Consider the following 14,616-nt stretch of genomic DNA (forward strand, 5'->3'; position numbering starts at 1 on the left):
AACCACGCCTACCTCCCATATAACGGTAATTTTCAGAAATACAAAAACTGCGATATTTTAGTAACTACTGAAGATTATTCACTAAAAATTGATATTTACAATAAGTTTTAGACGAAAAATAAGAATATTATAAATGTTTGGAAAATGGGCGTAGCCACGCCCAGTTATGTTTACATGTGTATATCTTGGTAACCGCTGCACCAATTTCTTCCAAACTTGGCACAGTTGTTAACCTTGGTATAACATACGAAATGGCCGAAAATTTTTAAAATAGGACAATAATTCCATATAACGGTAATTTAGAGAAATACGAAATCTTCGATAAATCAGTAATTATTGAAGCTAATTTATTCAAAATTGATGCTTGCAACAATTCGTTACCAAGAAATACGTTTAGGATACAATTTTGAAAAATGGGCGTGGCACCGCCCAGTTATGATCACATACATATATGTATCTCGGTAACCGTTCTACCAATTTGTACCAAACTCGGTGTGGTTATTGTACTTGCCACATAGAAGCAAAGCGTTGAAACTTATTGAAATCGAACTAAAATTACGGCCGCTTTTCATATAACAGTAAATTTCAGATATGCTTGAAACTTCAATATTTCGAAATTTAAGGACGCTAATTTACTCAAAATGGATACACCTCGGTTTACCATGTAGCGGTAGCTTTCGGAAAGGTGAAAAACATATATTTAATACTTGCGCCGGGTATTTAATGTTCGGCTCCGCCCGAACTTAGACTTTTTTACTTGTTATTCATAAAAAACTCCATTTTTGGTGGTATATTCAAATCGGTCCAGCTCACTTAAATCTTAATAACTTTCCGAAATATTTTGGTGGACGTCTTAAAATATAATAAATTTTGTAATCCTGGCGAAAAAACCGCAACATTTTTTGGTGATGCAGTCTAATGTATATATTTATAAAGCCCTCTTTGCAATCTTTTCACCATTTTTTAACGCCATCGCGGTTTAGTGAAGTGTAAACCATTGAACTGTCATATATGCCGCATGGTAAGTGTCAGCAAAGTTGAGTTGAAGTTTAAGCTACCGGAAAAATGGTGGTGCTGCATACAGCTATGAAAGCCAAATATATTCGGCCAACATATATGTATGTATGTATGTATGTTTTGCATACTATATACTCGTACATATTCATAAACGGATGTATATTTTCACTTTAGTGCATTCCGCACTTATTTTTGCAATGGAAAAAGCGCACAGATAATTTTATATACATACATATATTTATATCTGTATGTATGCAATACATATGTATGTATGTATAATTGTGTGCAACACGATATGAAAATGTCATGACTTTTTCCACCTTTTACGCGCCATTTTAGTGAAGTGCAAAAGGCAAATCGATTGTGAGCGCAAAAAAAAATATATGTGCATTTGTATCTACATACTTACTTTTTGTTCGAAAAATTTTTTATATATGATTTTTTCTTTTTACTCTTATGCCACAGTTTGTCATTCAGTGAGCAATGTGGCTGGCAGGTTATGCAAAAATATTCATACATATGCCGGAAAATGTTAACACCTCAGCTCTCTCGCAGCTAGACATGGATATGTACATATATGTGCATGTTTATGAAAAGTTATGTGAATACTCGTATTTAAATAGATATGTGTGTATTTGCACAACTATCGCAATATACATATATTCTTCGTATTACTGTTTCTGCGAGAGCTGACATAGTTTTCCATACTATTTTTGTTTTATTGATTTGCACTCTTATTTATTATGGACACTTTTATCCTTTCCATGCAATATTTCATATTGCGATTATGACGAAAACAATAGTTATAATAGTTATGAACGAAGCGGAAATAAAGTGCTTAAAATTGGCAGTATTAAAAATACATGGTACATATATATACATACTTGGCGCTTCCATCTTTGATAGGTATTCGGCCGAGCTTCTTCTTAAATTTGTGGTAAAGGCCTCGCATAAACCAAAGTAATGTCCATAGTGTTACCAGATATATTTACGACCAAGGAATAGTTGCCCACATTCCAGAGACATTATTCAAGAATATTGCGGTCTTTTTAGCGCGTTGTAGTACACAGAGTAAAAAGCACCTAATAAAATCGAACAAACCTAAGAAGATTTCGCAAAGGTTTATCATCAAGCCTTCTTATTTTTAATCGGATTAATTCTCCAGTGAAAAGCTTAAAGTAGAAAAGAATTAAAAATAAGGTCTGCGTACACCTGTTCTCGAACCCGAGACCGACGTCCGTCGGCAGTGAGCCGTTTACCAGAACGCCCTCTTTAGCTAACACTTCAGTATTCTGGTTTCCTTCAGCATTATTGTGTCAGCATGTCTGCGTTTCTTAAATTGAGGTGGTAAAATTTGTTTTCGATTTTTAAACAGCGGAGTCGTGTTTCTCGTCTCAAATACTTTAATACTAGTGTAATGAAACATACGACTAATCCGGTGGATTTCGCGAGTTTTTTTCGAAGAACACAATTTTTGACCAATTTTTATAAGATCAAGGAGTAGTTGTTGGTAAATAGCAGTACTTTTCCGTGAAAGAGAATAAAATTAGCTTTCAGAACTATTTTGTTTCATATCAAAATATTGCTTCTGTCGAAAGCGCTACGATTAATTCGCACACTGTTCAAAAGCACACTGTGTGCCACCTCCGAAAGGCAAATGGACTTTTTATGAGAAGCTTTTTCAAGGCAGAAATACCGTCGGGGCTTTGCCATTGCCTGCCGAGGAGCGAACAATGTTAGAAAACAAACTTTTTCTAATTCCGATGTTGCTCAGACTAAGAAGCGAACTCAGGAGGTGACAAAATCTGTCCAGTCACTCAAGTTTTTTGGGGACAATTTCTTCGAGAGCCTGGACCGTCAAAGTGGTTCAACGACATCAATGGGCGTCTGTGGCCTGCGTGTGAACCCTTCTCAGAGCTGCCCGTTTAACCTAACCTAAGGATCGAATCCAGATCCTGCAGAGTAGTAGTTATTAGCACATCGAACTACTCAGTCACAGCGGCCGTCAACAACATTGCTTTTTTCGGTCATTGGATTTGCAGCAATTATTTTCAGCACAGTAAAATAATTTCAAAAGAAATTTCAACCTTCTTTAACTTGTAGACATAACGTCGCGTTAACCTGGTGATCTAGTGAAGGGCACCGATTTCTCAGCACTTTCTACAGGATCCGCTGAAATTTTTGAATATGGGCCCACATGAGTACTAGGGTGGCATTTATAATATCACCAAGAAATTTTTTTTTGTTCTACGTACAAAATTCCAAATTTTAAATAAATTTTTAAAGATCTTTTTTAAATCGCGAAAATTAAATTTTTTCCGAAATCTGATAAATTTTACATACATATTATTGCAACTTATTAATATAAATTCATAAACTAAGCTAAGTTATGGCTGGTCAAAGTCAAAATTTTGTCAAATTTTAGCAAATTAAAAAACTAAAATTTTTTAAAAACCTGTTAACGACCCTTAACATTTTTGTTTTATATTTTAAATTTTCCTCGAAGCCTTTATATACAAAATTAGAATGATATTTTCAAGGACCACCGTAATGGGCACACAAAGACCATCGGTGAGATCACATCAATGGTACATTTCCTGGTTATTTGCACTTTTCTGCAATATCACTATGTTGCGTAAACATTTCCGAACTAGAGAATTTGAAGCCTTTACTTTCGTCTGGAATAAATAAATTACGGCATATTTATCCAAAATTTCTGCAGCATGTCGTTTGCTTCCCAAAGTGGATTCTCCTTTTGTCTGGAAAACACGCGACGCAATAAAAACATATTTCAATATCATCTTTGATTATCTAACAGCCAGAAAAAGTTATTCAAAAGCAGACAAAAGATAGGTAAATAGTTTAAGCAAAAAAACTCCTTCATCTGCATTTCCATTAACAGCGTCGACTTTAAACGGTCTCTCCGCGTTTCGATTGTCATTTTCATGTTTCTCTTTACTTTTTTTCCTAAGTGGTAAATTTAAAAACATATTTACTTTTATACGCTTCATCTGGTAGTGCCATCAATGGCCTTATGCGCAATGGCCGCTTAATGCAATAATATTGTTTGGCAATGCAGTGCAAACACTACGCCTTACTCGTACAATCTTATAAACATATCTTTTGGATGCATACATATGCACATGCACAACCCGAGCAACATACTGCTTCCGCCTCGCTATTTTCCACTTATTGGCTCTGACACAGATTTGCGCTATCCGCCCGTTTCCTGGCTTTAACGCCTCAGCACATTTTTCACTCAAGCATCTATGTATGTATGTATGTGTGTGTGTGTATGTACGATATTTCGCGATGCACAGCTGCCACGGCGATATGGTCCCACGAATTTAATTCAATCGATGCGATGCAATATGAGGGTGGTCCTTAGTTTCAACTTTATAACCTTTTTTGCAGTCAATATTGATTAAAGCGTTATGGCTTTATCCGAAGACTTTACATTTGAATAAAAACAAAAACAATTACATATTTCATTTCACTGAATCAAGAGGGCGTTCGTGATTTAAAACCATAAAATGCACAAGTTTTGACATGTACAAAAATAAATTAATTTTCGGGCAAATAAGGACACTCCTAATAAACATATTGCAAAATTTGCATTTGATTTTATTACGCTTGTTCGCATTGCAATCAAATTTTCATATGCGAGTGTGCATATAAAAATCATTTTTGGCTGAATCGGATCCAATTCGCAAGGGGAAAATTTCATTTTTAACATCACTAGGAAGTTGGGCATAAATTTGAGAAAACTAAGCTGGGTGTTAAATCGAAGTGCTTAAGGCAATTTGTAGTAAAACACCATATGAAAGAGAGCAGCTTAAATAAATATGGTTTGAAAATAGGTGTTTCTGAAACCAATAGGAAATACTTAGCGAGACTTCACAGCTGCAGACCTCCATATAAAGAGCTCATTGCGAGCGGTTCTCAAGTGAAATCCATTGCTATTCGACAATCATGTTAAATCACCCTAGCCCTAGACTGACATAGGACTAATCTTGCTACACTCTCAGACAGTTAGGTTGCATTGAGAGCCCTAAGTTCTGGCGTTGTCACATACTCTCTGGGTACTCTTATTTGACTTAGAGAACATCACAGAGGTCTTGGCAATCAAACACCAAATGAACTTATTCGAAACGGTAAAGTTCTTCTAGACCTTCTTCCATCTAAGCGATCGATGGTTGAGTCCAACAACGAAGAACAGTCGGTTTCTCTTCTGCGCAAAGTGACGCCAATTGGAAACGCCAGGTAAAGCAAAGTCCTTTACTACTTGGTCTTTTCATCATAAAGTAGTACTTGCTTTTTCTCTACTACCAGCAGAGAGATCCTCATCGAATACTTATTCTACATCATACCCCATGCCGAGGGATCAGTTTTGATGTAAGGTTTGGGTTCCCTAGGTTCCGGTACACATTCTTCTTCTTCTTCTTATTTGGCGCTGTAACCGCCTAAGCGATTTTGGCCGAGTCCAAAACAGCACGCCAGTCATTTCTCTTCTGTGCTAACTGCCGCCAATTGAAAATGCCAAGTGAAGCCAAGTCCTTCTCCACCTGGTCTTTCCAACGCAGAGGAGGCCTTCCTCTTCCTCTGTTCCCAGCATCGCGGCCCGCGTTGAATATTTTCAGAGCAGGAGCGTTTCTGTCCATCCGAACGACATGGCCAAGCCAGCGGAGCCGCTGAATTTTAATTCGCTGCACTATGTCTATATCGTTGTAAAGCTCATACAGCTCATCGTTAAATCGTCTGCGATATTCGCCATCACCAACGCGTAAAGGTCCGTAAATCTTTTGCAGAATCTTTCTCTCGAAAACTCCAAGAGCCGCCTCATCAGATGCTTTCATTGTCCATGCTTCCGCGCCATACACCAGCACAGGCACGATGAGTGACTTATAGAGTGTGATCTTTGTACGACGGGAGAGGACTTTACTTCTCAATTGCCTACTCAGCCCAAAGTACCACTTGTTGGCAAGAGTGATTCTCCGTTGGATTTCAAGGCTGACATTATTATTGGTGTTAATGCTGGTTCCCAAATAAACGAAGTCATCTACTTTTTCAAACTTGTAACTGTCAACAGTGACGTGGGTGCCAAGACGCGTATGCTCTGACTGTTTGTGTGCTGACAGGAGATACTTCGTTTTGTCCTCGTTCACCACCAGACCCATTCGCTTTGCTTCTCTATCCAATCCCGAGGAGGCAGAACAGACGTAGCCCTTGTTTTTACCGATAATATCGATGTCGTCGGCATACGCCAGCAATTGTACGCTCTTATAAAGTATTGTGCCTGAGCGGTTCAGTTCTGCGGCTCTTATTATCTTCTCCAACATAAGATTAAAGAAATCACACGAAAGGGAGTCCCCTTGTCTGAAACCTCGTTTGGTATCAAACGGCTCGGAGAGGTCCTTCCCTATTCTGACGGAGCTGGTGGTATTGCTCAACGTCATTTTACACAGCCGTATTAGTTTCGCGGGGATACCAAATTCAGACATCGCGGCATAAAGGCAACTTCTCTTCGTGCTGTCGAAAGCGGCTTTGAAATCGACAAATAGATGGTGTGTGTCGATCCTATTCTCGCGGGTCTTTTCCAAGATTTGGCGTATTGTGAATACCTGATCTATGGTGGATTTTCCAGGCCTAAAGCCACACTGATAAGGTCCAATCAGCTCGTTGACGGTGGGCTTCAGTCTTTCGCACAATACGCTCGATAAGACCTTGTAACCTATGCTTAGAAGGCTAATTCCGCGGTAGTTGGCGCGTATGGCGGGGTCGCCTTTCTTGTGGATTGGGCAGAGCACACTTAAATTCCAGTCGTCGGGCATGCGTTCATCTGACCATATTCTGCATACGAGCTGATGCATGCACCTCATCAGCTCCTCGCCGCCGTACTTGAATAGCTCGGCTGGCAGGCCGTCAGCTCCAGCAGCTTTGTTGTTTTTCAGCCGCGTAATCGCTATTCGTACCTCGTCATAGTCAGGCGGTGGGACAGCTACTCCATCATCATCGACTGGGGACTCGGGTTCGTCTTCCTCACTACTTTCAGCGCTGCTACCATTCAGTAGGTTATAAAAGTGTTCCCTCCACAATTTAAGTATATTCTGGACATCGGTCACTAGGTCGCCATTGTTGTTCTTACAGGAGTTCGCCCCGGTCTTGAAACCTTCCGTAAGTCGCCTAACCCTCTGGTAGAATTTTCGGGCGTTCTTCCTGTCGGCCAGCATCTCAAGCTCTTCGCACTCACGTATTTCGGCCTCTCTCTTCTTATTGCGGCAAATACGTCTCGCTTCCTTCTTCAGTTCCCTATAACGGTCCCACATGGCTCGCGTTGCGCCCGATCGCAGCGTGGCCCTGTAGGCGGCATCTTTTTTCTCTGCGGCTTCTTGACATTCCTCATCGTACCAGTTGTTCTTTCGGGCTCGCTGAAATCCAACTACTTCTTCGGCGGCGGTACTTAATGATCGGGAAATGTGGTTCCACTGCTCGCGTACGTCGGATTGTTGAAGAGTGCTCTCAGAGAGCAGGTGTGTGAGTCGAGTGGCGAATAAATTGGCCGTCTGTTGTGATTGCAGCTTTTCGACGTTAAGCTTTCCTTGCATTGTTGGGCGCACATTTTTTGCTGCACAGAGGCGGGTGCGTATCTTGGCTACAACAAGATAGTGGTCCGAGTCGATGTTTGGCCCTCGGAGTGTACGTACGTCCAAAACGCTTGAAGCATGCCTTCCGTCTATCACAACATGATCGATTTGGTTTCTCGTTTTTCGATCTGGAGACAGCCATGTAGCTTGGTGGATGTTCTTATGCTGGAACCTAGTACTACATATTACCATATTTCGGGCCCCGGCGAAGTCGATCAGCCTCAGTCCGTTATCGGACGTTTCGTCGTGGAGGCTGAATTTTCCGACAGTGGCGCCAAAGATCCCTTCCTTGCCCACCTTGGCATTAAAATCGCCAAGCACGATTTTGACATCGTGTCGGGGGGCAGCGCTCATATGTACGTTCCAAGCGCTCATAGAAGAGATCCTTGGACGCCTCATCCTTCTCTTCCGTCGGGGCATGGGCGCAGATGAGCGAGATGTTGAAGAATCTAGCTTTGATGCGGATTGTGGCTAGACGTTCGTCCACCGGGGTGAACGCCAGTACTCGGCGACGGAGTCTCTCTCCTACCACGAATCCAACACCGAATTTGCGCTCCTTTACGTGGCAACTGTAGTAGACGTCGCAAGGCTTCACGCTTACTTTACCTTGCCCCGTCCATCGCATTTCTTGGATGGCGGTGATGTCAGCCTTTGTCTTCCCGAGGACATCAACCAGCCGGGCAGAGGCACCTTCCCCATTAAGGGTCCGGATATTCCAGGTGCATACCCTTAAATCATAGTCCTTTATACGTTTGCCGTGGTCGTCATCAGAAAAAGGAGGTCTCATCCGAGGCTTGTTGGAATTTTTCATTGGGCGGGGTTTTAACGTGGCGGGACCCAAACCCAGCGCACGCGAAGTTTTACGCCTTCTCACTTTAGCTCGCTCCCAAACGGGTGTTTGGTTGCTACCCAGAGGATACGTGGATATAAATATCCGGACGTTGTGAGCTGCGATTTGAACCGTACGCACAAGAATCGCTTCTGGCCACTCCCAGGTGAATGGCAGTCAAAAGTTTTCCACTTCTGCGCACGGAACCATCCTCCCTGCGCACGGAACCATCCTCCCTGCGCACGGAACCATCCTCCACACATCCTCCGTTACACATTGGTATTGAAAAAAAAAATCAAGGTCGCCTATACACCGGCACAATAAGCAGCAGATTTCAGAGAACGTGACGGAAAGTCCACTTTGTTTCAAACTAGACTTCATTTAATGTTTCTACGTCTACAACAGGAAAAAAATGATTGTCCATGCTATGCGTGAGTTTAGATCAGCTCCCGGTCGCACATAATCAAAATATTAAACAATCGGAAAGACACGAATGTTATACTGCAACGAAAAAGCTTCTCAAGAAACCCATTAATCCTTTGATAAATTACACTGGTTGACAGCAAAAATTTTCTGTGGATGCCACTATCCAATTGCTATGTGATTCCGAAAATCGAGATAATTTCATATTTTTTTTTGCTGTCTATACGTTTTCCAGATATTTATTTGCAATTTACCGGTTTTCAGCTTAAAAAAGAGTGGTTCCACTGAATCACGTATAGCTGATTAATTAATTGAACAATCGTAATACGGCAAATGAAAGCCAATAAAATTCTCCATAAACCGTATATACATCACTTTTCGATAGGCCTGATAGTTTCTGAGAAATTAAATAACCAAAAAATAAATTTAAAAAAATATAAAAGTCGTTATTTTTTATTTTTCCCCTGTCAAAGTTTGAATTTTTTTAATTTTTTCATTAAAAAAACAAAAAATCTAGAGTTATTAATTATTACGATTTAAATGGAACCACTTTGTTTTTAAGCTGAATAACGGTAAATTACAAATATCTCGAAAACGTATCCATAGAAAAAAAAATTAACTCGACTTTCTTTCGGATTCACCGAGCAATTCTACATAGGAATTGGATAGTGGCGTCTGGACAGCAAAAACAAAACTAAAATTTGTGATCCAGTGGCGATAGGGAATTTTCACCACCATCTACACCTTTTTCTTACATGGCATATGCGCAAATCTATCGAGTTGTTACATTTATCGACAAAAACATATTTTTTGGTCGAAAATGGAGGCACACTTAACTTGAACTTAATCTAGATTGGTTCGTTTTGGCAAAAGTAACATTTTCACCATTTAATGTTGAAATTTTGAAGTATCTTAAACTTAAAAAAAAATTAAAATATCGTTAAATTTCAAAATTTTAAATATTGCTACGATAGATATTCTGCATGCTAGCGCTTATTTAAATTGAAAAAGTTATAAAAAATTAGTTTCGACATAAATCCAGAAGATCTTCAACTCAAGTACGTTAAAAGCTTATGACATTAGCAACACATTTCCGACTAACTACTTCTAAACGGGTAAAGAAAGCAAATGTGTCTACCTGTTGAATTTTCTAAGTCTACACAAAACCGTCTTTGGCAGTAATCTCTACTGGAATTAATAACCTACCTTTAAGGATTTACATAAAAACAACTTTTAACCCAAGTGAGTTACCTTGCAAGTAAAATAATTTTCCATTACCGTTACACATGTGAAAGTATTACACTTAAACCTCACAAATGATGCAAAATTGGGTTTCGTGGCTCATATAAGCTTAAATAAATATTATCATAGACAATCAAGAAAGCACGGAGAAAACAAGGTAAACGAACAACTCACATACATATGTAGGGAGCACATTTATTAGAAGAAAAATCACACAACAAACAAACCAAAAATTCGTAACAAATCCCTACAAAATGAAAATAAACAAGGCCAAGCAAATATACAAAGGATATCATGGAAAGCGTGTAAGGAGCATGAGCAAAAAATTGCTGGACAATTGGTGGTGTATCTACCTGCTTCACAGCAAAGTTCATAGAAACTCGAATAAACAATGCGATGCTTGAAAGTAAACAAATAAGAAGAAGTAAACTTTTGTAGTAGATAGCATCTTTTATTTTTCGGAGCACGCTGATTTGAAAATTCGCTTAGTTAGATTGAAAAAATGCGAAGGGCAGATCTAGTTGCACTGTTGCCTGTGAACTGAAACCCTTTCAAGGTACACAAGATAAAGCGAAATCGCATAAAGAAACCCCAAATAAACTAAAAATCAAAACAATCCAAATAGGTATAACCGGAAATAAACGTGATGCTACTCGTAGCATACGTTGGGGTATAAATACATACACATGTATGAACTTGTAATTACGAGGGGAGGTCAAAAAGTGCGCGTAATGTTGGTGTTAGAGAAAGAAATTGGTTTTGTTTTTGCATAATACTTAGCACCACTTTGAAAAGAAAGCCTTAAATGCAATTTGGGTTTCCATAAGCTTTCGAAATACCGCAGGACAAACTAATAGATCAATTATGGCGAAGGCTAAGTTCCGTGTCATGATTAAGTTTTTCACTAAGTAAGGTAAAACACGATGGCGATCAGAGTTCAGTATACCTGCTATGCGCAATTCCCTTGAAACAGTGGTGAAACTTATTCCGCTAGAAGTACGTTTGAAAAATAATTGTGTAGAGTGTATTTAGAGTGTATATAATGCTATAATGCTCACTTTACTTAGGCTGTAATCACCCGACTCCATCTCAACTCACTCACTCTCTGCGACAGCTCGCTTTGACTTTGGGCGACTTGAAATCAGTGGTCTTAAAAAAAAAATTATAACTCGTTTCTTATTCTTATTTATTTGCGATAATTTTTAATAAAAATATGGTTCATCTCCAACAAAAAACTTAAAAATCAAATCTCCGAACTTTATGCAAAACTCAAGAAAATTTAATAAATTTGCATACTACTTTTCGACTTTTTATTCGGATTTTTTTAGAAAAATTCTAAGAATGCAGTTCTATATCCCATTCAATTTTAGTATAAGAAAGTGCAAGTTTGAAGTTGCTAGAAAATCGCGTTGATTTTTTGCAATTTTTTTCCACACAGGTTCTTCCATACAAAGTATGTTCGACGTTTATTTTTTGTATGGAGAAAATGAGCAACACCTTCTATTTAAAAAAATTTCCAAAAATCAACGCAATCTTCTAGCAACTTCAAGCTTGCACTTTCTTATACTAAAATTTAATGGGATATAAAATTGCATTCTTAGAATTTTTTTGCACAAAGTTTGGAGATTTGATTTTTATGTTTATTGGTGGAGTATGAACCATATTTTTATAAAAAATTAACGCAAATAAATAAGAATAAAAAACTTTGCATATATTGCGAAAAATTCTGTGTGTCAATACTTTTGTTCGTCACTGTACATATAAAAAAAAATAAAAAATATCTCGTATAAAAAACGAATTCATATAAGGTGGTGTTGCTAGAAAAGCTGCTTTAATTTGTCCCGGTACACTTATGTATGTCAAAACTTCTTATGAATGAGTGCAAGTGTTGGCATTTTCTTTCCCCCTCTGCCTCCTTGAGCGAAGAATAGCTGAAATTTGACATGTGTGTACCGAAAGTGAAAACAAAATACATGCTAATTTTTGTTTTTGCACTACCGCTACCATCTTGCATGAATTCGCCTTGTCTCATATATATTTGGATGAAGAAATAAGATTTATTTAGAACTCTGGTTTGAGCCAATATAAGCACGTCATTATTCAAAGAAGGAGGACTTCGTTATGAGAGTTTATATCGGCAGATGTGGAGACTATCTGATTTTATCTACTCAAGTTTGCAATGTTTCTAGAGGGCTATTGAATTAGTTATGTTGGACTTTGTGCAGGAAAATGGTTTGTTAAATCCATTTCTTTCTTATATAAAATAAGTACTGTACAATTTATATATTTACAAGTTAGCTGAAACGATTGTGCCATAGCAACCCATGATTCAATACAAGGCGAATTTATATAAGGTGGTGTTACTAGCTCAGCTGATTTTGTGTATGTGTTTCGCCGCACGGCTTCTGATATCAAACTGAAAAATTTTGTTTGAATTTCTACACACACTCTTACAGATTTTGACAGTTTATGCCGCCAAAGCAAAAACAAAATACATGTAAATTTTTGTTTTTGTACTACTGCTATCACCTTATATTAATTCGCCTTGAATCACGATAACTACCAATTTCTAATTTTTTCAGATTTAAAACTTCTACGATTTGGGTGTGATTCAATTATTAATTATTATTAATTATTATTATTATTATTGAATCATGCGATTTGGGTAGAAAATTCGTTTGCAAATATTTTTAAAAACTTAATTCAATACGCAAAGAGGAGCAATTTAAAAAACTTGAGTTTAAATAACATTTCATTGCCGCTTGGAGGATTTAGTCCACGTCAGCCTGATTGCCGGTGAACGAATATCATCAGGCAAGCGAAACTGCTAGAATTACTTACATACATACATATTCTGTCTTATCCGAACGCAGCAGGTATCAAATACAATGGCGGTTAGCAGAGAAGCATCGCAGGAACTTAACACACTAGTTGCCGAGAATTGGTGTAACATGCAGGTTAAAGTGGAGAGCTTCAGCTATATGTGGACCATAAATAATTTTAGTTTTTTTTACGAGGAAATTGATGAAGCACTAACATCGCCCGAAATTTCTACCGGTGCTAGTGACAAACTAAAATGGTATTTTCAATTGCATCGAAAGTGTGCCACTTACTTCTCGATATATTTAGTATTTTCATCGTTGGGTAACAAATCAGAAGTTAGAACCAAATTTAAATGCTCCATATTGAATGCGAAAGGCGAAGAAATCAAATCCATGGCATTGCCCTGTCGTCGTTTCAGAGAGGGTGAAAAGTGGGGCATTGAACAAATCTTATGGCGAGATGAGCTATTGGATGAGAGCAATGGTCTTTTACCGGAAGACAAATTAACTATATTCTGTAAAGTTAGCTTTGTATCTGATATAGTGAATATCTGTGGCAAATCAAATGCCCTTCAATTTAAAATACCCGAATGTCGTTTGTCCGACGATTTGGGTGCGCTATTTCATAATGAGAAATTCAGTGATGTAACGTTGACGGTAGCCGGCAGGGAATTTCGAGCGCACAAAGCTATATTGGCAGCACGAAGTGAAGTCTTTAGTGCTATGTTTGAGCACGAAATGAAGGAGCGTGAACAGAATAATGTCGTTATCGAAGACATCGATCATGAAGTGCTGAAAGAAATGCTGTGTTTCATCTACACAGGCAAAGCACCAAATTTAGAACAAGAACAAATGGCTGAGGTTCTTCTAGCTGCTGCTGATAAGTATGCGCTCGAAAAGCTGAAAGTGATATGCGAAGAGGCTATCTGTCGGAAGCTCTCCGTAGATAATGCAGTGGAAACTTTGGTATTAGCCGACCTACATAGTGCGCATCAATTGAAAGCACAAGCCATAGATTTCATAATTACTCATGCCACGGCAGTGATGGAAACTACCCGCTGGCAGAGTATGATTACGACACATTCACATCTATTTGCGGAGGCATTTCGTAAGCTTGCAACACAACAGATACCTACCATCGACTGGACTACCAAGCAGGCGTGAAATTAACTGAAAACACTTCACGACAAATCGATACACATCTGCACATGTATTTGCATCTTTTTTAATAAATATTGTTTTTATGTTTATATCGTAAAGGCAGCCGATATTTGCTTGCTATGAAATTTCTCATTTAAAAAGCTTTTTAAAAGAATTTCTTTTAATATTACAGCAGAAATACTTATAAAGAACTTCACAAAATCATTAAGTCTTTAATTGAAAATATGGTGTGCTTGTGAAAAAATTTCGCCAAATTTTGCAAGATCAATACTGAAGAATTCTTGTTCGATTTTAAATATTTTCAAGTCGAAGCATAGGGAGTGCAGGCGCAATATGTGTATCAAATTTGTTACAGATTGGTTAAGTTAATATGTATCGTTTGAAATTCAGCTCTGCACAAAAGTTGGTAGACTACTGCCTAAAAGTTAATCAAATTTAAAATCAAAATTAGTTTCTAGGTTTATTAAAATATTTTTCC

The 14,616-nt window shown here is 38.3% G+C and overlaps 1 protein-coding gene across 1 annotated transcript; it reads left to right on the forward strand.

The window, feature by feature from the left end:
* The first annotated feature begins 13,040 nt into the window (after window positions 1-13,040).
* On the forward strand, window positions 13,041-14,141 carry LOC118747523 (protein roadkill-like). The gene has a single exon (XM_036481573.1). The coding sequence runs from the start codon at window positions 13,044-13,046 to the stop codon at window positions 14,139-14,141; it is 1,098 nt and encodes a 365-aa protein (XP_036337466.1). The 5' UTR covers window positions 13,041-13,043.
* Window positions 14,142-14,616: the final 475 nt, after the last annotated feature.

This window comes from Rhagoletis pomonella, unplaced genomic scaffold (genome assembly GCF_013731165.1).
Source record: "Rhagoletis pomonella isolate Grant_MI unplaced genomic scaffold, Rhpom_1.0 Rhpom_scaffold_00012, whole genome shotgun sequence".
Lineage (NCBI taxonomy): Eukaryota > Metazoa > Arthropoda > Insecta > Diptera > Tephritidae > Rhagoletis > Rhagoletis pomonella.